General features: G+C 41.7%; 1 protein-coding gene across 1 annotated transcript in view; it reads right to left on the reverse strand.

Moving 5' to 3' along the window:
- The window catches only part of ELMO1 (engulfment and cell motility 1), a 495322-nt gene that overhangs the window by 255753 nt on the left and 211898 nt on the right, over positions 1-27671 (reverse strand). Inside the window, exon 14 of the mRNA XM_082847008.1 lies at positions 25441-25545. Within this exon, the coding sequence (XP_082703134.1) occupies positions 25441-25545 (105 nt within the window). The remainder of the gene's footprint in view (positions 1-25440; positions 25546-27671) is intronic.

Here is a 27671-nt window from a genome sequence, read left to right on the forward strand (position 1 = left end):
TTGAGGTGGCAAAGAATAACAGGGAAGACTTGGGGAGGAGAGTGTAGACAACTAGGTGACTATTGGGAATCAAAGGGTGAGAAAGAGCTTGCCATGTCAAGGTCTGGGAGAAAGACTATTTCAGGCAGAGATCAAGGACAGAGCCCCTGAGTTGAGTAAGATGTGTTTTGGACACAACCTCTGTACACTGCCTGGTCTACCATGTGGAGAGGTTTGGAATTGTACAGGGCAGTGTTCAGGTTCCAGGAGCTCAACAACAAAAAAACAAACAACCCAATCCAAAAATGGGCAGAAGACCTAAATAGACATTTCTCCACAGAAGACATACTGATGGAAAAGAGACACATAAAAGCCTGCTCAACATCACTAATTATTAGAGAAATGCAAATCAAAAGTACAGTGAGGTATCACCTCACACCAGTTAGAATGGGCAGCATCAGAAAATCTACAAACAACAAATGCTGGGAAGGTTTGGTGAAAAGGAAACCCTTTGCACTGTTGGTGGGAATGTAAATTGATACAAGCACTATGGAGAACAGTATGGAGTTTCCTTAAAAAACTAAAGATGGAATTACCATATGACCCAGCAATTGCACTAATGCGCATACACCCAGAGAAAACCATAATTCAAAAAGACACACGCGCCTCAATGTTCATTGCAGCACTGTTTACAATAGCCAGGTCATGGAAGCAACCTAAATGCCCATCAACAGACGAATGGATAAAGATGTGGTACATATATACAATGGAGTATTACTCAGCCATAAAAAGGAACGAAATTGGGTCATCTGTAGAGACGTGGATGGACCTAGATAGAGACTGTCATACAGAGTGAAGTAAGTCAGATAGAGAAAAACAAATATCGTATATTAACGCATATATGTGGAATCTAGAAAAATGGTACAGATGAACTGGTTTGCAAGGCAGAAATAGAGATACTGCTGTAGAGAACAAACGTATGGACAGCAAGGGGGGAAGTGGGGGTGGGGTGGTGGTGGTGGGATGAATTAGGAGATTGGGATTGACATACATACACTAATATGTATAAAAAAGTTATCTAATAAGAACCTGCTGTATTAAATAAATAAATTAATTAATTAATAATAATAACTAACCTCCCCATACCCTGGGGCCTCTTGCCTTCTGAGATGGCCCACACTCTGTCTGTGGAGTGTGTTTCTCTCTAAATAAATCCACTCCTTACCTATCAATCAATCAATCAATCAATAAATCAATAAAATAAAATAAAGCCAAAGGAGTAGGTTTTCAGTACAAATGTGCTCCCATTGTTATCTGCACAAACACTGTAACAATAACACACACATACACACACACATAATTATTGTATGCACTGACAGTACCACACTAACAAATCAACCATTTCCATTTGGGGATGTTCCTCCAGCATTGCACGTATACCTAACCCTAATCACAACCTAAACAGTTCCACTTGCTGAATCACGGCAATTTTCGAAGTTCATCATTGTTGCTTTATCACCCTTATGATTGTCCAAGAAGTCGATGAACCATCCCATTTTGTGGGACCTGTCAACTGTCAAGTGTTTGCAGCACATGCTCACATAAATAATTATGCATTGCATATCAGCATGAACCTAGCCTTTGCTGTCCTTGGGATTTATGATAAAATTCTTCCTTACAGTCTCTTTAGCCAACACGTGTTCTGAGTTGGTTGTTTTTCCTCTGAGAAAGCTGGTCATAAAATCCAACTAAATCCTTTCTCCTGCCAAGCAGGAAGGACCAGCGCTGGAGTCCTTGAAAGCCTCTGCCCCTCTTCATGGTCTCTTTTGGAAATTTGCCTGAACGTGAACAGTCTCATTCGACTGAGCCTGAATCACCCTCTTCCTTTTAAGAGAATCCTTTCTGGCTCTAATCAGGAATTCCAGTTCAGGAAAGCAGGAGGGAAGAACAACTAAGTTCCCATCAATCAGTGAATCTTTCTCTTTGAAAATGTCTGTATCTGAGATTGCCCCATCAAGGAGCAAATCTGAATCTCTTGATGATGGGAAATGAGTGGGGAAAACAGAGCAAGGAGAACATAAAGAAAAGACAGGAGACAGGTAGTCTTCAGCCAGCCCCGAGCTCCCAGCGAGGACATTCCCTGGCATTTCACATTAACAATTCACATTTCAAGAGAGCATCAATATTTAATGAGGATGTGATCTGAATACACTGTAGGTGGAATTACTGCAGCCAATAAATGTTCCGAAAACATTTCCAAGGCACTGTTTATTAGCAGGTACTAAATTAAGGAGTAATTTAAGTAACCAATACGCAAATCAGCTTGGAAAAGCCCTTCTCTTTACTCTTTAATGTACCATCCATCTCTAGGGACTACCCTGGTGGCACAGTGGTTAAGAATCCGCCTGCCAATGCAGGGAACACGGGTTCAGGCTCTGGTCCAGGAAGATCCACATGCTGCGGAGCAACTAAGCCCGTGTGCCTCAACTACTGAGCCTGCACTCTAGAGCCCTCAAGCCACAACTACTGAGCTCGTGTGCCACAACTACTGAAGCCCGTGTGCCTAGAGCCCGTGCTCTGCACCAAGAGAAGCCACCGCAATGGGAATCCCTCGCACCACAACGAACAGTAGCCCCCACTCACCGCAACTAGAGAAAGCCTGTGCGTAGCAACAAAGACCCCACGCAGCCAAAAATAAGTAAATAAATAAATAAATAATTTAAAAAAGAGTCCTATGAACAAAGATCTGTTTAAAAAAAAAGTGCCATCCATCTTATTATATTTACCCACCTAAAGAAAAACAGACTCTCCTTCTTGATTGGTTTCTTTAGACAAAGCCGACACAAACCTTTCAAGCTGCCTGTGTGGGCTTTAAGGTCAACACTGTCACAGAAATATTCAGAAAAGACTATGGTTATGAATGTTACTAGTAAGATATTACTATAGTGGGAGATCATTCTTAGACTAGACAGTAGTTTTTTTTTTACTTAATACATACACTAATATATCTATTTTCAATTTCAACATTCTGGTATTAATCATGTTTACGTGAGATATTTTGAGCTCTATCTGGAAATATCAAAGCATATTTTTCATCTGTATTTTTTTCCCTCACTCTTTGGTTTTAAAAGCAAACATGCTGGAACAGAAACCTCGATGGATGGAGTACATATTAAAAACTGCTATTATCACTCATTTTAGAATACTTCATATACCGAAAGTAGTTGAAACTGTCTGCATATTTTATAGAACACTTGATATTTATGCAATATTAACTATAAAAAACATTTTATTAAATACTTCAACTTTACGGAGTATATTTACGTATTTTCTATCCACTGATTCCCCAACAAGTCCATAAAATGGATAAGGCAGGTATTATTATTATTCTCTTAAGAAAGTTAAAACAAGAGGAAGAGGTGATCTGCTTAGATCATAGCCTAAGTCACTCCTGGAATTCAATTTTTAAGGTCTTCAATTTCCAAATCTCCTCCTTCCCCATTATATTTCACACACTGCGTTCACATATACATTGCCGTGAAACTCAAAGGATTTCATGTCTCAAGAGGCTAAGGGAACTTTGATCAATTTCCTCTATCTCACTGAAGTGGGTTTATAAATCCCAGACCCTTCTAGACAAAGGTATAAGGTTCTCTCTTATCTCATTTATCCCCTAAGGGTCAGTAACTGTTGCTCAGGGTTAATGACTCTGTGTGGAGGGTTCCCACAGGCTTTACTTCCATGCATTTTGAGTTCTTCCTCTCCATTGGTGACAAACTTATCTGGCTTGGGAGTTACCTTTAAGTGCCAAGTACATGGCCAACCACACTCTAGTACTTGCCTCTTAGCTTCAGCATCATGTTGCTGACTTATGTTCAGCTGATTGTCCCTGTCACACTTTCCTCCTCTTTCTCTTAAGCTCTCCCCATCTGGGGTGAGTGCAGTCCATTCTGCTTTCCCTGTAGCCAGCCCTGGACCAAGCCTCAAGGGCTTCTTCCATCTCCTCTCATCTGTGGAGGTTTTTGTTCAGGCTGCTTTGACTCTGACGGTCACATGAAGCTTAATGGTCTCCTCACAGGCCAGCAAGGACAGTATGTGAACCTGGACCGTGTTCTCTCCAAGAGAAGGGATTGTCCGTCTCGCCCCAATTCTGACCCAAAGCTGCTGCGGGAAGCATGTATAACATAGAGAGCCTGGGCCAAACTAGTGTAAGCTTGCATGAGGCATTGCGTCTTTTTGTGAATTGTACACAAATTCCAGAAAGCCCACTTCACAGGACTGTTGTGCATCCTAAATCACAAAACAAAGGCAAAATGCCTAAAGCAGACTTGACAGAGTTGGTGTTTATAATCGCTTTATTGCCCTCCCTCTTCGTATTTCCTTGAGGCCCTTGGCCAACATTTACCAGCAACTAAACAAAAATTATGACTGCAGTGAGACTGGCTCTTTGATGACTGGCCTCTGGGGACAGATGAAAGCAATGCAGAGGCTCTCCCATCATTCTAGCATGAGAAGCATAAAAATGGTGTCACCACCTACTTACACCAGAAATGCAAGATAGGAAGTCCCATGTGCTCATATTCAAGCAGGAATCTTCCACAGGAATACGGGGTTGTGCAAGAGCAGAGGATGAGCAAGGACACCAAAGAATAAGTTACAGCCTGATAGTTTTGGCAATAAAGTCCCAATACTAAACAGTTACAGCCACCATAGGACACCCGTCCTCGGAGTCTTGTCAACCCCACAAGCTCTATTAAAACTTGTCTGTTGGGCTTCCCTGGTGGCATAGTGGTTGAGAATCTGCCTGCCAATGCAGGGGACAGGGGTTCGAACCCTCGTCTGGGAAGATCCCACATGCCGCGGAGCAACCAGGCCCGTGAGCCACAACTACTGAGCCTGCGCGTCTGGAGCCTGTGCTCCACAACAAGAGAGGCCGCGATAGTGAGAGGCCTGCGCACCGCGATGAAGAGTGGCCCCCATTTGCCGCAACTAGAGAAAGCCCTCGCACAGAAACGAAGACCCAACACAGCCATAAATAAATAAATAAATAATTTTAAAAAAACAAAAAAAAAACTTGTCTGTTGACCCACCAGAGGAGATGCCAGTCATCTCCCAGGTTAAACCAATAAATAAGAAATAAAAACCTTTGGGCTTCCCTGGTGGCGCAGTGGTTGAGAGTCCTCCTGCCGATGCAGGAGACACAGGTTCATGCCCCGGTTCGGGAAGATCCCACATGCCGCGGAGCGGCTGGGCCCGTGAGCCATGGCCGCTGAGCCTGCGCATCCGGAGCCTGTGCTCCGCGACGGGAGAGGCCACAACAGTGAGAGGCCCGCGTACCGCCAAAAAAAAAAAAAAGAAAGAAAGAAAAACCTTTTATCCATGAGCCCCCTCCCTACCCCCAACACAGGGGTACTTTAACATTAGTAACAGAATCAGGGAACACCCCAGAGTGAAGTGTTAGCCCTTAGATCTCATCATCAAGACACAGACATCTTCTAAAGTCAACGGGTAAGGCCACAGTGGGGTCCTCTCACAGAGACTTGCAGGCCAAGAGGGAGCCACCTTCTATGTTCCCTTTGGTATTAATGCTAATGGTGATTGGTCTCAGAAAGCCAGAGGGAAGCTTTAGAAAGAGCACTGAACTGCCTCAAGGGGGTTGCACAAGCGCTTAACCGTGATCATGAATTTTGAGCAAGTCCCTAAAATCAAATAAACACGCCAAAGCCTTAATATGATTTTACGTGGGCAGAGAGCAAAGAACATTAAAATTATAGAAACTATGCCAAGCAGGAAGACAAACCAGAAAAAAATCAGAATTCCAGGCTGTTAGTCCACCTGATCCACCACTCCTTCTTCACAGACCAGGATAGTGAGCCCCAAAGTAGAGCTTTAACGGCACAGACAAGAGGGCAGAGAAAGAGGAATCACAGCTAATATTCATCAAGAGCATTTATTTCCCAGGTCTCATTCGAAGTGTTTTCACTCATTATCTCATGTAAGGTACATGCACTACCACATGACAGAAATACTGCACTATCCCACTTTACAGATGGAGAACCTGAAGCAAAAAGATGTTGTATAATTTGCCCAAGGTTCACATAGCTCAAAAATAAACAGAGCCAGCTCAGGAACTTAGGTGGCCTAACCCTAGAGCACACATTGCTGGTTACTGATTCCTCCTGAAACACAGGATACCTACACTTACTGAAAAAGGAGAGGATGAAATAATAATGATAAAGCTTTGATCAGGAAAGTCCTTAACATGGTAGCAGATGACTGGATAATGTGGCTCTGGACAGAGACGATTTTCCTAGATCTACATCTAACAGACTTGGTGACTTAACACATATTCCTTGACGTGAGTTTCCACCTATAAAAATGGGAACAGGAATACCAACCTACAAAGGGCTGTAAAGATTAAATGAAAATAAAAAATGGAGGTAAAGATCTCTTAGTGCCTGAGACATCTCAAATACTCATGGGGGAGACGATTGATCTCCTATTGCTATAATAATTACATGAGCTCTTGATTTACAGAAATATTCTTATAACTCTAGGGCAAAGATGTTGATAAAAACCACACACAACAAAAACCCACACACAACTGCTATCGAAATTATTAATCTTGCTCTTTGGCAAAGTAAGGACTCAGGTGGAATAAATACTGTTTCTGACTTAGGTGGGTTTCCTGAACTTCTTTCAGCATCTTTTGAGAACAGTGGCTCTCAAACTTGAGTGGGCATCAGAATCATCTGGGGGCTTATAAAACCCAGACTGCTGGCTTGCTCCCCAGAGTTTGATTCAGCAGGTCTGGGATGGAACGTAAGAAAATATAAAAGCAAGCAAACCAAACTCTAAATTCTTCTGAGGCACTGGGGGGACTGAGACAGGGAGTGTTAGTAAGGCATTTTAGAGGTCTTTTAAAAATTATTTTTAGCAGCATAGTCTTTAAAAAATAAAAAAGCTTCTTCCCTGATCCTCAATTGGCCCTTTAGAGAGAAACCACTGTCCATGGTATGTCCAGGGCTGAAGAGCTGGGCCTCCAGGCCTTTGGAAGGGCCAATGACACCAAGCAATCCAGACGGAAAAACCAGTTCAGAGTGAGTGTAACAGATCACCAGGGAGAAGACCACCCAGAGAAGAGTGTGCAAAAACTTGAAGAGCTGCTTCCAAGGGCAAAAGAACAATGCATCCCAGGAAAAGGAGAAGAAGTATGTACAAAGGGTCAGATTGGTGAAAAAATAAGGTGGAAAGCACACACAAGGAACCGAGATAAATAACAATATGGACAAATGAGAAGAATGGTACAAAACCCAGCTAATGAGGTGAAATTCTTCCAGAATAAAGAAAAAGGCAATTGCACATGCAGAGGCATAATAAAGGCCATAAATATAAAATGGCAAGGAATTGACTGGGTAATGGTGTAGTAATTAAAGCCTGGAGGTTCATAACAGACCTCGAATTGAACATTAATCAACCAAAAAGAAATGCTGCCTGCACTTTGATATTGTGCAACAAAAGCAGGATGTGTGAAATACAGCAAGCAATCACATCCTCACGCTGCTGAGAAGTCCTCCCTTTGAGTATGAAGTAGCACCGAGAGGGGAAACGATTAAATAACAGCGTATTTGTGCCTGTGCCTGCACAGTAACCCTGATGTCACTGGAGGAAGCCTAGGCAACAGCTCTGTTGACTGTTCCAAAGGCCAGAGGATAGCAGGAAAGATTCCCTAGCTGATGCCTGCATCAAAGAAATACGGCTGGAAGACCTTCTCTCCTGTGCCAGTACATGTCTTCCTGGGCCCAAGGATGGTACAGGTGTGCGTGAAGGCACCTGTAGGCATCCCTAGAGGCTTGGAGAGGTAATATCTGGTTTATTTAAAGCAATGGTTCCCTAATGGAAGCATGCATTAGAATCATCTGGAAGCTTATTAAAACACAGATTGCTGAGCCCCACCCCCAGAGTTATGATTCAGCTGTTCTGGGGCAAACCCAAGAATCTGCATTTCTAACAAGTTCCCCTGTAATGTGGATGCTGCTAATTTGGGGCCACACTTTATGGACCACTGCTTTAAAGTTATATCACATCTCTACTTCCAGTTTCCATCATTAGCAAACCTCCTGTTTTTCAGGACGTGGAAAGCAATGAAAGTAGAAAGAAGAAGAAATAAATCTGAGTTTTTTGGGTTTGTTTGTTTTTTCTGTGACTAATAAAAATATCGTTAGTAAGAGTTAAAATCCATAGAAAGAGAATGCAGATTGGTAGTGGCCAGGGGTTGGGGGGATGGAGAATGGGAAACAACTGCTTAATGGGTACATGGTTTCCTTTCAGAGTGATGATAATTTGTCTGGAACTAGGTAGAGGTGACGTTTGCACAACATATCATGAATGTACCAAATGTCACTGAACAGTTCACTTTGAAATGGTTAACTTTATGTTGTGTGAATTTTGCCTCAATTAAGAAAAGAGTGAATACCTATGGACTGATTACCCTGTGCAAACTCTCAAGTGTTTACCTCCTTTAGTCCTCATAAGTCATCAAAGCAGGACATGTTGCAGATGAGCAAACCATACCTTGGGCATTGAATAACATGCCTGCTGTCCAGCAGTTTAAATGTGATGTACCAGCATCCTGAGTCAACAAGCAAGGCTTCTATGTGATTTCTCTACTGTGGTTTGAACTGTTTCTTGGGTGAAGTGAAATGTGTCCATTTCAAACTGGGGTTTAGGACTGACCAGATGTGGGCCCTAGAGGTGATGGTCTGGAAACGGCCCAGGATGACAGTCCTACAGGACACCCAAGGACAGCCACACCCAAGGACAGCTTCACACCCAGGGAGTGAAGCATGAAGGCCTTACAAATTCCTTCGGTATACACTGATGGATAAGGCCTCCACTGCATACTGCTTAAATGCAAATCACATGCCTTTCCTTGCATTTATTTGTGAAAGCTCACTTTTTTTTTTTAACATCTTTATTGGGGTATAATTGTTTTACAATGGTGTGTTAGTTTCTGCTTTATAACAAAGTGAATCCGTTATACATATACATATGTTCCCATATCTCTTCCCTCTTGCATCTCCCTCCCTCCCACCCTCCCTATCCCACACTTCCAGGCGGTCACAAAGCACTGAGCTGATCTCCCTGTGCCATGCGGCTGCTTCCCACTAGCTATCTACCTTACGTTTGGTAGTGTATATATGTCCATGCCTCTCTCTCGCTTTGTCACAGCTCACCCTTCCCCCTCCCCATATCCTCAAGTCCGTTCTCTAGTAGGTCTGTGTCTTTATTCCTGTCTTACCCCTAGGTTATGATATTGCAGATATACAAAGGACAACCGTAAGTTGGCTCAAGCTTTAAAGCACTCACTGATCACCTGAAGATCTTGTTAAAATGCAGATTCTGATCCAGTAGCCTGGGGTAAGCCTGAGGTCCTGCATTTCTAACCAGATCCCAGAAGATGCTGATGCTGCTGGTCCGAGCACCACATTTTGAAAATCAAAATACTATCCTCCCCCAAATCTACCACGGAAGTTCTAGCCCCACTCTCCTCCACACCCTTTGATTGATTCATTTATCCAACAAAGCTTTTCTTTAAGCCTTGATTATTGCTAAGTAACTTGCTGGATGCTAAAAATACACATATGAGTAAAATACCATCTTCAGGGGCTTGCAATCTACTTGGAAGACATATGGGGATGGGATTTGTAGGGCGGACAGACTTTCATTTGCTATGTAACTCTTCTGTGTCCTTCTAAATTGTTTGCATTTTTTTTACAAGGAAGTACGACTCTCTGGGATGAAGGTTCATGTGAAATGCAGTGGGCAGGCAGGCTAAGCTTCATCAAGAGGATAAAACTTGAAGGAGCAGAAACTAATTCCAGACTCTCTTCCGAGGCATCTTGTTAACATTCCAAACCAGAGGTGAGCTATGGACTGTAATAAAGATTAATTGCAACTGGGAAATGGATACCGAATGAAGGCAGAGAAGCCCCTCTGTATCTTGGGCAATATTAGCAATAAATCACACGATCACAAGTCAGAATTTTGACTCACTCAACGTTGCATTATTGAATACAAATGCCTCCTGTCTCCTTCAGTGGAATACAAAGACACCAAGATGTTTGGCATTGTCTGACAGTCACCATTGGATGAAAAATTAGCCTTGACATTTCTCAAGCCTGATTTCTTACTGAGAAATTGTCACCACTTGTCTTAACAGTTATTGCAGCCTTAAAGCTATGTTACACTCACATATATTTGTCTGAAACATATTTGGATGTAACTCACTTTACTAAACAAACACATTCTCGGAGAGCTAGTGATAAAATGGATTCCTGTAAGTCAGATCACACCTGACTTTTTTTTTCCGTTTTCTCACTTGGCTCACAGATTTATAAATTCACTCTGGTTTGGGAGAATGGACATGAGGGGATGAAAAGGTGAGGAAGACAGAAATATTTTCCATCACCCTCTTCTGGACAATAATAATCTGCCTTTGCAGAAATATTTTCAAACAAAAAAATGTCAATTTTCCAATTATACACATATTAAATTAGCTACAATGGAAAAATTATTTATTGGAACCTAATTAAGAAATTAAGCCATACATTGTTTTACTTCAAGTTAAAGGCATGTGAAAAGGAAATCTTTCTTCTATTAAATCTCGCTTTTTAAAAGGAATTTATCTCATTATATCTAATTCTATATAAGCATCCCAAATTTTGGCTAATTCTGCCAAACGAGAGATCTCTGCTGTGAGACAGCCCTCCTACAGGGGTAGGTCCATATGTGATTCCTTCTGTGGGAATTGCTTCCCCTGACACCCGTCCACCCCTACCTCCCCTCCCGTGCCTGTCTAAATTGTCCTTCTCCTTTGGCCCCAAGCCAGTGTCACTTTCTTCATAAAACCTAATGTAATTCCTTTGTCTAAAAACCCATAGTCCTTTATCTATATCTTTCTCACAGCAATTCTCACTTTCTGCTCCAAATTGTGGTGAAATACATGTCTTACTTCCCCTGGTGGGGTTGAGCCCTTGAGGTCAGGAACCATATCTCAGTCACCTGTGAATTCCCCACACCACAGCATACAATAGGCACTTATTAATGAACAATGAACACCAGCTTGCCTGGTTTTTTTTTTGGCTGCATTGGGTCTTCGCTGCTGCGCGTGGGGTCTCTCTAGTTGCGGCGAGCGGGGGCTACTCTTCGTTGCGGTGTGAGGGCTTCTCATTGCTGTGGCTTCTCTTGTTGTGGAGCACGGGCTCTAGGCACATGGGTTCAGTAGTTGTGGCTCTAGAGCGCAGGCTCAGTAGTTGTGGCACACGGGCTTAGTTGCTCTGTGGTATATGGGATCTTCCCAGACCAGGGCTCGAACCCGTGCCCCCTGCATTGGCAGGTGGATTCTTAACCACTGTGCCACCAGGGAAGTCCCTTGCCTGGTTTTAATATGAGAATTTTCATAATCTATTATTTAACATTCACGTGCATCCTGAGTTCCAATTACCTCCTTATCCCCCGTCATCCACATTCCCCATTGTATTTCCCTGTGGATTTTATCAGAAGCAATGACTTCTGTGATGCTCCCAGCAACCTCTGACCTCACCCTGTCCTTTGCTGAGGGCGTGCTCAGGACCCAGAAGTTACCTGGAGTCTAGCCGTGTGGCTAGGAATCCAAGCTGTGGAGGAAAACTCATTTAGAAAGTCTCTGAGTCTACTGCTTGTGCAGGGACAACATGGCCAGATGAAGGACAAACTCAGAAGGGAATTCTCTCTGGGCCAAAGCCCACATACCAAAGGCCTGCTTAAGGAAACTGCATACTCACCTTCTTTGGGCATGGGGAAAACAAACATTTACAGAGAGTTGGAATGTGGGAAAAATGTCCTTAGTTGTATGTTTATGGAAAACACTTGGCAATTATTTGCTATAAACACTTCCTGTGATGCTGAGAATGAAAACCAGCAGGAAAAATTGTCTGAGATGATAGGAGGCCAACTTCCATAGCAAAGGAACATGCCCCCCACATACCCCTCACGCTCCACTCCTCAGCCTCCTGTTGCCATGAAGGGGGACCCAGAATCTGGATTTGCGTGAATGGGGGCAGGTTCTCTTAGTCATTTTCTTATACAGAACCCATGTCTACTCATGTAACATACACTTATTCTCACGGCTTTCATAACTAAGATTTTAGGTGAGGCTTGATACCATGTAGCTCATCAGTTCTAACAAACTGTGGCCATTTCAATGACCCCACCCACTGAAAGGCAGATTTCTTCCAAGTCTGATTTCAGTTTTGATTCTCTGACAAATATCACATATGGCCATGAAGGACTTCCGAGGGGAAAAGAGAGATGTAACACTGGTCAGGGATTCGACATATCAACTCTTTAATCTTTTGTTTAGTGAATAATTTAAATGTCCCGGTGCTAGACAGTGAGGACAAAAGACCAAAAAAAAAAAAAAAAAAGAGGAAAAACGTCTCTGCTCAAAAATGTCATGCTTGAGAGAAATAATGATCAAATAATAAAACACGTAATTATATAATTCCAAGTTAAGTCAGTGCTATAAAGGAAATAACAAGGAAAGAAAAGCAATAAAAGAGGAGCCTTCAGGATGAAGTCCTAAAGAATGAATGAGAGTTACGTGGGCAAGTAAGTATGGGCAGAGAAAAGGGGGGCTGAGATAACAGGAACAGCATGTGCAAGAGCCCTGTGGCACAAAAGCATCACCATTCAAGAAATGAAACTGACTTCCCTGATCTTGGTAATCACAAGTTTGTAGACAGGTATGAATGACATATATCAGGGTCTTCTAAAAGCCACCAAGTTCAAGGACGCTTGTACTTATGTACAGAATAGCATTTGATAAACCAGCCAGAGAGAAATTAGTTGTTAGGGCTGCTATATCTGTTACTAACAGTGTTTCAGTTGCTCTATCAAATGTAAGAAAAATATTGTCTATGATTTATGATTTATACTAAATTTTGGAATCTTGGGTTTTACCAAGGCAGAGGAAAAGTCGATAAAATTAAGGTCAATGTAAAAATAAAGTTACCTGACAGTGTCAAACACTCCTGGGTGTACCAGGTGTATTGCCTAGTTCTGAAGGGGAAAGCTATTTTTACAGAATACAATGAAACATTCAGGAACACTACCACCTAAATTCTATTATACCAATACAAATTGCCTTCTGATTTGGTAAGCAGATTGCTAATACTGGCTGGACTCTGGTCACATGAATACAATTTTAAAATGAAAGTCAGCAGTGATTCACCCAAGTATTAGCATCAGCGTATCTGGGGCAAGCCCATTTTGGGCCACACCAATATAACTGCTAATTTGGTTTCCATTCCAGAATGCACAAAGGCCAGAAGGACAGCTGCAGTCAGGGAGATGACAGCATAGTCCAGATAAAAACCTGTTCTGTGGTATCTTACCTTGGGGTGACTGGCGATCCGGCCAGACGGCAGAACACCAGAACGCACTCAATTCAGGTACCGATTTAACAGATATGTGCTGAGTGCCTTCTGTGTGTCTGCCACTGCGCTGGCACTGGGGCACAGGGGAGACGCAGTACACAGTCCCTGCCCTCATGGAGCTTACACACTTGTACAGGTAAACAGGAAATAGACACAAAGGTAAATTTAGAGTATGTAAACAAGCATTACATTTGGAGCAAAACAAAAGAGGTAAGATGGACAGGGAGGTAAGGGATGAAATTATGGCTTTATATTTGCTGGTGAAGAAAGGCCACCCTGAGCCTAGAGCAAGCCAGGGAAGAAGGTCCCTGGCTAACTGGGGAGCAGCTTCCCTGGAAACGAAGAGGCAAGTACAGACATACCTTGGAGATATTATAGGTTTGGTTCCAAACCACTGCACTAAAGTGAATATCAAAATAAAGTGAGTCACAAATTTTTTGGTTTCTCAGTGCATATAAAAGTTATGTTTACACTATACTGCGTCTATTAAGTGTGCAAAACAATGTCATCTTTAATTAAAAAACACTCTACTGCTAAAAAATGCTCACCAGCATCTGAGGCTTCACCAGCATCTAGGCCTCATCTTTTTGTTGGTGGAGGGTCTTGCCTCGATGTTGATGGCTTCTGACTGATCAGGGTAGTGCTGCTGAAGGTTGGGGTGACTGTGATAATTTCTTAAAATGAGACAACAATGAAATTGGCCCCATTGATTGATTCTTCCTTTCATGAATGATTTCTCTGTACCATGCAATGCTGTCTGATAGCATTTCACTCACAGCAGAACTTCTTTCAAAATTGGAGTCAGTTCTATCAAACCCTGCCACTGCTTTATCAATTAAGTTTATGTAATATTCTAAATCCTATATTGCCTTTTCAATAATCTTCACAGCATTTTCATCAGGGAATAGATTCCACCTCAAGAAACTACTTTCTTTGCTCATCCATAAGAAGTAACTCCTCATCTGCTAAAGTTTTATCATGAGATTGTAGCAATTCAGTCACATCTTCAGGCTCCATGTCTAATTCTAGTTCTCCTGTTGATTCCACCACATCTGCAGTTACTTCCTCCACTGAAGTCTTGAACCCCTCAAAGTCATGCATGAAGGCTGGAATCAGCTTCTTCCAAACTCCTGTTAATGTTGACATTTTGACCTCTTCCCATGAATCACAATGTTCTTAATGGTATCTAGCATGGCAAATCCTTTCCAGAAACTTTGCCGTTTACTTTGCCCAGATCCATCAGAGGAATCACTATCTATGGCAGCTATAGCCTCACAAAAATGTATTTCTTGAAGAACAGGACCTGAAAATGGAAATTACTCCTTAATCCATGGGCTGCAGAATGGATGTTGTGTTAGCACGCATGAAAAAAACATTAATCTCCATCAGAATTCTTGGGTGACCAGGTGCAGTGTCGATAAGCAGAACTATTTCGAAATGAACTTTTTTTCTGAGCAGTAGGTGCCAACAGTGAGCTTAAAATATTCAGGAGACCATGTTGTAAACAGATATGCTGCCATCCAGGTTTTTTTGTTCCATTTATAGAACACAGGCAGAGTCAACTTAGCATAATTCTGAAGGGCCCTAGGATTTTCATAATGGTAAATAAGCATTGGCTTCAACTTAAAATCACCAGCTGCATTAGCCCCTAACAAGAGAGTCAGCCTGTCCTTTGAAGTTTGAAGCCAGGCATTGACTTCTCCTCTCTAACTATGAAAGTCCTAGATGACATCTTCCAATAGAAGGCTATTTTGTCTACGCTGAAAATCTGTTGTTTGGTAGAGTCACCTTCATTCATGATCTGAGCTAGATCTTCTGGATAACCTGCTGCAGCTTCTACATCAGCACTTGCTGCTTCACCTTGCACGCTGATGTTACAGAGACGGCTTCTTGCCTTAAACCTCATGAAGCAAACTCTGCTAGCTTCAAACTTTTCTTCTGCAGCTTCCTCACCCTTGCAGCCTTCACAGAACTGAAGAAAGTTAGGGCCTTACTATGGATTAGGCTTTGGCTTAATAGAATGTTGTCGCTGGTTTAATCTTCTATCCAGACCACTAAAACTTTATTCATATCAGCAGTAAGGCTGTTTCACTTTCTTATCATATGTGTGTCCACTGGAGTTGTAGTTTTATTTCCTTCAAGAAGTTTTCCTTTGCATTTACAACTTGCTGTTTGGTGCAAGAGGCCTAGCTTTCAGCCTATCTTGACTTTCCACATGGCTTTCTCACCAAGCTTAGTCAACTCTAGCTTTTGATTTAACGTGAGAGACATGAGACTCTTCCTTTCACTTAAACACTTAGAGGGCATTGTAGGGTTATTAACTGGCCTAATTTCAATATTGTTGTGTCTCAGGGAATAGGGAGGCCCAAGGAGAGGAAAAGAGATGGGGGAATGGTCAGTCGGTGGAGCAGTCAGAACACACGTGTTTATCAAGTTCACCATCTTATACCGGTGCAGTTCGTGGTGCCCCCGAACAATTATAATAGTAACATCAAAGATCACTGGTCAGGGCTTCCCTGGTGGCACAGTGGTTGAGAATCTGCCTGCCAACGCAGGGGACGCGGGTTCAAGCCCTGGTCTGGGAGGATCCCACATGCCACGGAGCAACTGGGCCCGTGAGCCACAATTACTGAGCCTGTGCATCTGGAGCCTGTGCTCTGCAACAAGAGAGGCCGCAATAGTGAGAAGCCTGCGCACCGCGATGAAGAGTGGCCCCCGCTTGCCGCAACTGGAGAAGGCCCTCGCACAGAAACGAAGACCCAACACAGCCAAAAATAAATAAATAAATTTTAAAAAGATCACTGATCACAGATGATCATGACAAATGTAATAATAATTAAAAAGCTTGAAATATTGCAAGAATTACCAAAATGTGACAAAGAAACACAGAGCGAACGGATGCTGTTCAATAGACTTGCTCAAATACAGGTTGCCACAAACCTTCAACTGGTAATAAAACACAATATCTGTGAAGAGCAATAAAATGAGGTATGCCTGTACCAGGACCAGAGGTTGGAATCACCTGGGATGTTCAAGGTAGATAGAATGTTATGAACTGATCCGTGTCCCCCAAAAATCTGTATGTTGAAGGTCTGACCCTCAGTCTCCCACAATGTGACTGTATTGGGAGACAGAGCTTTTAAAGAGGCAAGTAATTTAAAATGAGGCCATCAGCATGAATCCCTAATTCAATATGACTGATGCCCCTATAAGAAGAGAAAGAGACACCAGGGATGTGAGTGCACAGCAAGATGATTACGTGAGGACACAGCAAGTAGGCAGCTGTCTGCAAACCAAGGAGAGAGGCCTCAGGAGGAGCCAACCCTGCAGGCACCTTATCTCAAACTTCTAGTCTCCAGAACTGTTAAAGGATATATTTCTATTCTCTGAGCCACCCAGTCTATAGTGCTTTGTTATGGTAGTCCTAGCAAACTAATACTGAGGTTCATCAACTTGATAAAGAACACCTATAAAAATTCTACAGCTAACATCATACTTAATGGTGAAAAACTTGACTCTTTCCCCCTAATATCTGGATATTCCTTCTTACTATTACTATTCAACTGCTTATTGGAAGTCCTAGCTAATGCAATAAGATAAGAAAAGGATATAAAAAGTATAGAGATTGGGAAGGAAGAAATAAAATTATTGGTGCACAGATGACATGATTGTTTATCTAGAAAATTTCAAAAGAACAACAACAAAAAAACCTCCTGTAACTAACAGGCAATTATAGCAAGAGTGTAAGTTATTGGTTTCATTAAATCAAACAAAGTACTACATTAATGCAAGATGTTAATAATGTGGGAAACTGTGTGTGGGAGAGGGACAAAAGGGGATATGTGGGAACCCTCTGTACTTTCTGCTGAATTTTTCTGTAAACCTAAAACTGCTCTAAAAAATGATGTCCATTATTTAGAAATAATTTAAAAACCAGTGAGGTCTATAACACCTTCCAGTTCGAGACACACAGAAGAGAGGGGATTCCCAGAAATCTTTCCCGTCTTAAAGGGACAGGCAGATGTGAAGGACAGCTCTCTCGGAACTTCTGCTCTACAACATGGCACTGCAGTTACAGCAGAAAGGGGAGAAGCCACAGCAAACCTGCAGCACAGCAGCTACTGAGCCCTCCACAATGAAGGTAGAAAATGCACAATTAAAGGGGGAAGCTTGGTCAATGACAGCAGAAAGGAGGCAGCTTGTCACAGAGAAGGTACTCAATAAATATTTGTTTAACTAATTTAGTGAGACCAAAAAATTGGACAATGTGGACTGAGAAAGAATCAGTTTGGAGAAACAATGGGAAGATATTACTGGGTCTAAGATAGAGACCCCAGGATAGCCGCTGTTGACTAAGGGTTTTGCTGGTGCCCTAACGAGGGACAGTGTCATCCACACATAAGGCTGTCTGTAGTTTCTAACCTTGTAATTCACACTGGGCCTAGGTTTGCACTGTGTCAACTGCATATAGTTCATTCTATTGGTTGGTTACATTTTTTTCTCAAGCAATCCATCAATGTGTTTTAAAGTCCCACTGTGCTTTAAAGCCCCACTGTGTTTTAAAGTTTAAAAAAACAGAAACAAAAAACCCTTCAGATAGCTAAGTAAAAAATTCTAAACCTAATACCCAGCTTGGGCTGCTGGCAAAGGAGAATGCAATAAGTAACTACCATGTTTTAGACCTGCTTCAGACTCCAGGTACTGAAGCCAGTACCAAACGAACTCAGATGGCGAGAACTCAGAGTACAAGCACTGTCATATCCAGCAATCATTAATGGATGTGGAACCTGCCTTCCCTCCCTCCGATGATGGATCTTCTGAGATAAAACCAAGCCCATGCTGAAAAATGATCTCATCCTGAGGCCTGAAGCGTTCCATTCAAATCACTGGTTTTCGAAGTCAGAAATTCTGCTTGCCAGCGCAATTAGTAAAAATCTAATCACATACATTCAGACTCTCAGGGGGTCCTGATTGTTTGGCAATAACACTTGGTTATTCACAATCAACAAAATTAATGCCACTATTTTTAAAACATGAAAGAAAACTACATAAAAACAAGCCTCCAGGGGCTTCCCTGGTGGCGCAGTGGTTGAGAGTCCGCCTGCCGATGCAGGGGACACGGGTTCGTGCCCCGGTCCGGGAAGATCCCACATGCCGCGGAACAGCTGGGCCCGTGAGCCGTGGCCACTGGGCCTGCGTGTCCGGAGCCTGTGCTCCGCAACGGGAGAGGCCACAACAGTGAGAGGCCCGCGTACCGCAGAAAAAAAAAAAAAACAAGCCTCCAAGCCGTGGACCTTGGTCAAAGAAAGAAAAAAAAATTAGAAGTAAAGAATAAAGTATTTAAATGAATTATTAGACAAAGATTCATTTTAAAGTCCCAGCAAGGCTTTGCCTTGAGGTCCTTGTTATTCTATGGATTCTGTGCTCCAGATCACCTAGAAGGAAAATGTCACTCAAACAAAAAAAACAAGGTTCCTTTACATGAAACTGTGTGTTTAACTGGCAACATATAATTTCATTTAAAAAAAATTAGGAGCAATTGCTGCTGAAGCCATTTCAGGGACAAGGGGAGGGAAGGATCTGTCAGCACTATGGGAACAAAAAAAATGATGTGCCACCAAGCTTTATTCCAATCATTTGCTTCATAGTTGAGTTTAATTACACATTACACACTGTCTCGTAATTATGTCGCTTGGGAAACTGCCAATTTCCCCCTTGAAATGTTAAAAGTTCCTTAATTTATTTTAAAGGCTCAGCATTGCCTTCACCAGCACTCCCCTTGGTACATGAGGGATACTTGGTTTCTGTCCCCCTTAAAGGGCAGCAAGAACTCCATTGTGTGGTCTGACACACAGCGCAGAGGGCTGGCTGTGCTGAGAGCGCCAAGCACACTAGGCCTCTGTATTTATAATAATATCTGATGACTTTTTTTCTTTAATATTTACAACCAGAGATTTTGAGAAGCATGCCTAATCTTTTCCTCTACATTTGGGAGGTTGAAATTAAAGTCCTTTCGTCTCAGCAAGGGAACAAATACACAACACAAGATGAAGAACCTGCTCTCCGGGAGTTGACAACAAGGATGGAAGGACAGCAAACATTAAGTGCAGAAATATGAAACCCCCAGGAGAAGGGACAGTAATCAAGTCCAACTTTATGTGGAAAAGGAAAAGGCAAGTAAAAGAAGTTAAGCACCTACTGTGTGTTGACAATGCATTCAGAACTTCACAAAGGTCATCAATATCATGGCCACCAAGTCAAGCCCCTCAAGTACCAGGCAGACAACTAGAATACATAAAGCAGCCAGACAGAATATAATAGGGAGTCCTGGGGTTCATGGTTATTTGGAAAGGGAGTTCAGGTAATTCAAATTCTCTTCCCTTTAAAAATACTGTGCCAGTTGAGCAAAATACATCCTTAGAACTTACTTGAACTGTGGCTGCAACCCCTATATGAATCTATGAACTCCTAAAATGCAGAGTGTGGACACTGGAAGCAGACTTTTGTCTTAAATTCAGCTCTAGCACTTCCTTCGCTGTGGGTAATCCCTCCTGTGTGTCAGTTTCCTCATCCACAAAATGGAAATAATAACAGTGTCAACCTCACAGTGGTGCTGTGAGATATTAATGAAAGTGTTTAGCATACTTGTTATCTCACAGCAAGCTCTACGTTTGCTATTATAACTATGTTTATGCCCTCTGACACAGGAAAAGTTGAAGAGTTTCCCTAGAATAACTTTGAACTTGAGGTGGGTCTCAGTGGACAGAGAGATCTACATACCGGAAGAAGGGGGATACCAAAGCTACCTTATCTTCCCACCTCTGGGAGCACTGAAGAGAAGATTACAAATAATGTATGTGAAATATTCAAAATACAGTAAAGACTTAAAATATGGAAGCTTTTCTCATGCTAAATCATCTCATAGCATTTTCTTGTCAGTGCTACCTCAAGAACAAGGCCTCTCATGTCCAGCAGTGAGTTAGGGTCTAAACCATTATTTCTCCCAACTATTTGTAAAAAGTATTGTTTATTATGTACGCATCACGAGGAGGAAGAAAGGTTTTAAAATAGTGTAAACATACTTAAATTTTTTCATCTGTTTAAAAATGGCTACCATAAAAGAACCTTGAGAAAACAACTCTTAGGTACAAATAGCCGTCTTTTCCCATAATCTTATTTAGTTGACATATTATCAATATTTCTGTTCTGATTTAGTATGATACTAAAAACACATGTGCCCTGGCTCACAACTGCATAAAACCATTGAAATAAATCCTGCTTTTGAAGGCATTTCTATTTTCCCTTCTCAGGAAATTCATTCTCTTCTATCACAGTCACCCAGTCTGCAAATATATTCCAACTGGATGAGATGTTGACCGTAAATTTTGAGGGATGTTGAGGCAAAGAACTTCAGGGCACATAAAGAACAAGCCGTTTCCAGAATTTACTTTTAATTTTGTTACTAGAAGACTTGAGATCTTATAAATTGTGTAATTAGTTCGGAGACAACCTCATTAAGGAAACACTGGGAGTTCCCTGGTCCCTAGTGGTTAGGATGCCAGGCTTTCACTGCCGTGGTCTGGGTTCAATCCCTGGTTGGGGAACTGATGTAGCAAAAAACAAACAAACAAACAAAAAAAAGTTTTACTTATAACATAGCACCACACCAAATAAAATATACAAAAAGGGTCAAGTTTGTTCTTTTCCATATTGACTCAACATCAGAATATTTCTCTAAGAAGTAGTGCCACTGTTTAAAATTAGGTCCCTGGGGAAGGAAGCAAGTCCTAAGTGATTGTGATATGGTTAAACAGTATGATAATTTATAAAACAGTGAAATGTTTATCTGCTCAATATAGTGTAGAAAACTGCAAATAAATATCAAGTAAAACAGTTTTATGACTTGATAGATGTGCCAAGGACAGGTCACATTTAAAAATTCAGAAGGAAATTTTTAAAAACCCAAGGGGGAAAAAAGAAAACAGGATAAAACAAAACAACAACAAAAATTATACTCTCTTCCTTTGCTTGCTGTTCTATATTCTGTTACCTAAGAACTAGACCCTGCCGTTCTTATTGACCACCACTGCCCATATCTCACTGCCTACTAGAAACACCCACCTGGACAGTTGTCCCATATGCATATAGTATCTGGATGTCTCCAAATGACCAACCCCTCAGACCCACAGATCTAGTTCATCAATGACACCACCATCCATCCACTCAAGCCAGTATCTCCCTTTTCCTTGGAGAGAGTCTAGTTTACCTTAGCTCCAAAATAATTCATTCAAACTGCTTCTCCCCAATGTCACAGCCACTAGCCTTATCAAGTTACCATCATTTCTCTATAATTTCCCCAATTTTATTTTTGCTGCTAGTCTTGATTTCTCACATTTGTTTTCTGGCAGGAGAGTGATTTTTCTAAAATTAACTCTCATCATCTTTACTTAAAATAGTTCAGAAATTCTTCACTGCCTTTGGGCTAAGGCACAAGCGAGCACCTTAATACGGTGTGGAGGGTCCCTAATGAACTAGCCCACATTTGCCTCCCAAGCCATGATCATATTTGCCACTCCCTATCTTAACCATGCTGTACTATTATTTGTGGTCCCTTGAACAAAGCACACACCTTTATGCCTGTGTTCACATGTTTCCCTCTGCTTGGAGTACTCTCTCACATCCCCCTTCCCCTCACCTGCTAACTAGTACTATCCAACAGGCCTTAGTGTAGATGCCACTTTTTTTTTTTTTTTTTAAGGTATGCGGGCCTCTCACTGTTGTGGCCTCTCCCGCTGCGGAGCACAGGCTCCAGACACGCAGGCTCAGCGGCCATGGCTCACGGGCCCAGCCGCTCTGCGGCATGTGGGATCCTCCCAGACCAGGGCACGAACCCGTGTCCCCTGCATTGGCAGGCGGACTCTCAACCACTGCACCACCAGGGAAGCCCTAGATGCCACTTCTTGAAAGAAGTTTTACTGACCTGACTCCCACATCTGTGTTTATGACTCTCCTCTGTGCCCCCAGTATCACTCCTGCCCAATCAAAATCCATTCTAAGTGGCTTGGAAAGTGCTGGCATTTAACTCTTCCTCCAACTACCCCTCCTTCCATCGCTAGACAGTAAAATCCTCAGTGACAGGACAATGAGTGACTTGCTCCTTGGGGAATCTCTATCCCCTCCCTCACTGCAGGCCATTTGATAGTTACTCAGTCAGTGAACATGTGCAGCTTGAGTGCCTGAAAAAGAAAAAAGATCCACAGACAGAGTCGTGAGGATTATGTGCACTTGATGGGCAGGCAGAGGGAGAGAAACCCGTCAGAGAGACTAAGAGAAGCAGCCAAGGAGAGAACCAAGACAGACGGCAAGGGCTGCAGGCAAAAAGGGAGAACCAGCCAATGGGAAGTGTCCAGTGTCAATGGGAGGACAAAGAAGACGACGGAAGAGGAGAGGGCTCCCCATGTAGCAGAACAGCTTCTAGAAAGTGATGGGTGCAAAGTGTTGAAAAGTGAGCAGCAGGTGAGTTAGAACACGGGGTAAGAAGACAACTTGGAAAAATATACATTGTCTGAGGCAACAGGATAGCTGGAGGGCATGGGTGTGTCAAGGGCAAAGAGGGAATGTGTGTGTGTGTGTGTGTGTGTGTGTGTGTGTGTTACAATTCCTTTTGAAAATCTCAACCATAAATCTGACTGGCAAAGTGAAAAGTGAGACTATAGATTTAGGTACAGAATACGTGTTTATTGAATGAAAGATATAAATAATAAATGAATAACTGCATTCAGACAGGAAATTTACCCCATCAAAAAAAGGAAATTTTATCAAAATGTAAGCTTATTAAAAAACCAAGAGCCCATCTTTATGTTTCAGAAAAGACAACTCAGCTCATAGATCAAAATTTAATTAGCTGTCTGGGATGACCACTTTCATTGTCTCCATCACTATGTCACTACCACTGGGACATCTGTTTTCATAGTCACCACAAAGCTTCCTTGCAGAATGCCTCAGCTTTATATATGATCCCCTAACCCCATTCATTCCTGTAAATAGCTTTAGCTTTCCATGCAGCATTTAATGGTCCCAAAGTCAGATGGGACACAGAACACATTAGAAAAGGAACACTTTCGAGAAAACATTCCTTTCTCAGTCTAACCAGAAAGAAAGTGCATGTGGACAAAAAAGTCCACACCTTTCTTTTCAAATAGGAGTTTCTTTTTAAGTTCCCATCAGATATAAAGTTCTGTCAGGTTGCCATGGTATTAATTTCACTTACGACAGTTTAGAGAACACAGTGAAGAAAATGGGATTAAAATATTAAATTACTCTTCTTGAGACGTATGCTTCTTATGCAATTAACAATACATTCAGAATCAATACTCTCTAAGTTTAGAAACATTCATCCACAAACATTAATCAGGTAATGCTAAATTCAATTTCTGCTAGGCTTCTTCTTTTCACACTCAACTCTCTGAGGCTATACCACAAGGTACCTCAAAAATATTAATTTACTTACTGTGAGAGCAGATTACATTCCTAGCAAAAAAATCTTTGCAATAAATATATACACATATAAACCAAATTAAACTTTTATGAAAAAACAATTTTCTTATGGAAAATTGCATTTCTAATCAAATACCTGAGAAGCACATAACACCATTCAGAGAAACGCATAAAATCCTTCATATAATTAAAGTACAAATAATGTTTCAATATAAGTCAAAGCTTGTCAAATTGCATATATAGAAAAACAGATAAAGTTAAAATATAGTGCTTACAGGGAATTCAGACCTGGCATGACTTTTTTTTCAAAGGGGTCATTACTGGGTAGGACAATTTTTCATGGTGCAGACTGTCCCATGTTTTAGAGGGCTGTGGCCAGTAGCACCCCAATGGGTATGATGACTACCGAAAAAACATGCCCACACATTTCCAAATGCTCCTTCAGGGACTAATGCTCCCTAGTTTGGAGAAGAAACTATAGCCCAGTCAAAAGGAATGGCCCCATTTGCATTACCAGGTAACAACAGTGCCAGGTTTTGAACCCTGGTCTCCAGAAAGCCAGTGTCAAGAGGGAGCCAACAGAGAATATCAGAGGCACAGGCTCATACCTCACTCTGATTTCAGCTTTACTCTTCCTACATTAGGATATTCATTCATCGAATATTTCCTAAGCTTATAACTAGTCATCATTTTAACCACTTGCCAATGCCCTTGTCCCATTTATTCATATCCTCCTTCATCTCAATCGTGGATCTGTATCCCTCGCCCGACTGAACCTGGGCTCCTCTCCCTGGGGACAGGGGACAGGGGTCAGCACAAATCCAGGGCCTCCAGTGGAGCAGCCTTGACTCGCAGGCCTTCTCTGTCACTGTCCCTATGCTCCAATTCATTCACACTTTGTCCTTCCCGCCCCTGCTCTGCATAGGCAGGTGGCTCCTTCTGCTTTCCTCAGCCCCACCCACAAAGGCATTGCCTTAGTAGCTGGAGTTTCACTAATCTGTTACGAAATGAGAGAAGGCATTTCTCGTCCCTCCCCGTCCCTCCCACACTTCTCTTTCTGTTTATCTGATTGTATCTCCAGTATTAGATTGAACAGAGTAGTACTAGACAGAATCCTGGGCCTCTTTTCAAGAAGCCAAATAAGCCTAAGTGGTTTTCAGTAACGTTGGGATCATGCAGGTTTTGGTAGATAGTTTGTCTCTCTTCTTTGTTATTTAAGGCTAAGAGTTTTTGTCATAATCAAATAAACTATATAAAATATTTTTCCAATATCTAATATATTTTTAAATGTCATATGAAAAAATTAAAAGTTAAAAATCCCTATTTTGGCACTCTTTAATTTCATTTAATTTTCACTTTTACTTTACTAAGTGACAAAAGCCAATCTCTGGGGCCACTCATCTAAAAGTAATCCCTCCATATCCTTAAGTGTGAAATTCGAATTCAGTAGGAACCCTACAATAGCTGAAAGGGGCTGTGCGCTTACCCGAATGTAGGCATCCTGGTGGTGCTTGGCAAAGTAGAGCATATTGTCCAGAGCTAACATCCCAGGAGGTGTCTGGGTAAAGTCCATGGCAGGGTTGACATGATTCTGTGATTAAAACAAAATGTTTGATCAGGTTAATTCTTCAGCAGATTTCACCAACCGCCAGAGGTCTGATTTCCCCCCAGAAGACCAAAGTACCACAAGGCAAGCTCCGAATAATCAAGTAGGATGACATTTGCTATCTCCATGTGAACCGATCAGGGTGGCAAAGAGGGCTTCCTTCTACAAGTAGAGCAAAACCAGCTTCTAGACCCAGGGTTGGGAAACTCAGCTGAAGATCGAAATATGGGATTATTCTTAGACATGTGACACTGCAGGAAAAGAAAATAATGTAAAAACTGTATTTTTACATTATTGGCTGTGCTTTAGCAGAACCAACAGCATTTGGGGAGAAAAACCTGGGATGAAGCCACATCTCTGCCATTTACCTTTTTTCACCTTAACTTCCTCATCCTCGTGTGTGAGGGTTAGGTATGGACACACCTGTCCATGGTGTTTGTGAACTTGCCAGACTTACACAGTCTGTAGGTCTCTGAGCACAGGCACTCTATAAAATTCAGAGGTCCACAGGGTCCTAACATCTGCCTACTTGCAGGGAGTGTTCTGGCCTTGTGGTCACCCACACTGTTCCAAGAACCACAAAGACAAACAATAGTTATAAATATGCCCAACAAATTCTCCATATGCTGGAGATTACTAAGTGAACACCAAGAGACCCCTATTCAGGGCAGTAAACCACTCTCCACTGCTAATTGTCTAAAATGATGACCAAGATCTGTCCTGAAAATTCAGATCTAAATGGCTAATGATTTAAGGGAAGTCATTCTTATGTTCAAGAAATGGAAAAGTTAAAGAGATATTAAAGAAAACTGCTCTTATCTCATAATCTAGGTAATTTTTATGAAAGGACATATTTTTGTTTTCTTCCTGAATATTTCTTTTTTTTTTTTTTTTTTTTTTTACCAGTACGCGGGCCTCTCACTGTTGTGGCCTCTCCCGTTGTGGCGCACAGGCTCCGGACGCACAGGCTCAGCGGCCATGGCTCATGGGCCCAGCCGCTCCGCGGCACGTGGGATCTTCCCAGACCGGGGCACGAACCCGTGTCCCCTGCATCGGCAGGCGGACTCTCAACCACTGCACCACCAGGGAAGCCCCTGAATATTTCTTAATAAACAGCTTGGCTCTCTGATTTGCCAGGGAAATTTTGGTCAGCTGTAATTTTTTCTAATTTAAGTACAGGAAGGACATTTTGTTCACTTGTTCAAGGTTCAAACAACCCACACTTTTCTACATTATTCAAGAGTACACAGAACCTGTCTTTTGCATGCTGATTTGAAATTTTTTTATGAGCTAATAAACAACACCTAAAATCATAGGACAGTGGTGCTGCCTACTGACCACAGTTCCACAATTTTCAGAGCCCTCCTGTCCATATCTGTAGAGCAAGTTGGGTCAGTGTAGTGACTCTGATACTTTATTTTAGCATTTTACCCTGATCTGCTTGTTAAGATGTTGGAACATTTTTAAAATACAAAAGTATACTACTTATGATAAGAAAGATATATTTCATAAAATAAATATAATTGTAACAAAAGTGAAAATCACCGGGCACATCAAATGCAGTGGGTTTCAGCTTTAATCTGATACTCATGGGTGTAAGAGGCTCAGGCCCATATTCAATAGTGAGGGGAAAATCAAAATGCTGGAAATAAACGATCAGAGACTTAGTCTCAGAAGTAACTTGCAATGAAAGATTTTATGATATTTTCTGTTCTTAAGAAAAGAATAGTGGAACTTCCCTCATTATGCATACATTTATTATTTTGACTTCGATACGTTCGATTTCCATGAACACAAGAAACATAAAAATGTTAGAATTTGCTGAGTACTTTCTTGGGGTTAGCACTAGTTTGGGTTTCACATGTGTTACCTCATCCAATAGGTGGTGGGCACTATTGTTACCGCCATTTTATTATTTATTATTTTTTTTTAATAATATGACCCTGTTTTATTTTTTTTTTGTAATTCTGGAGTACAGTATTCCAACATGTTAAATTGTTATCTCTAGGTAGTGGAACTATGGGAGATTTTTATCTCATATTTTTTTCTTACCTGTAATTTTTATTGAAGTATATAGTTGATTTACAATATTACATTAATTTCAGGTATAC

Source organism: Leucopleurus acutus (assembly GCF_964270905.1).
Source record: "Leucopleurus acutus genome assembly, chromosome: 9".
NCBI classification, from domain to species: domain Eukaryota; kingdom Metazoa; phylum Chordata; class Mammalia; order Artiodactyla; family Delphinidae; genus Leucopleurus; species Leucopleurus acutus.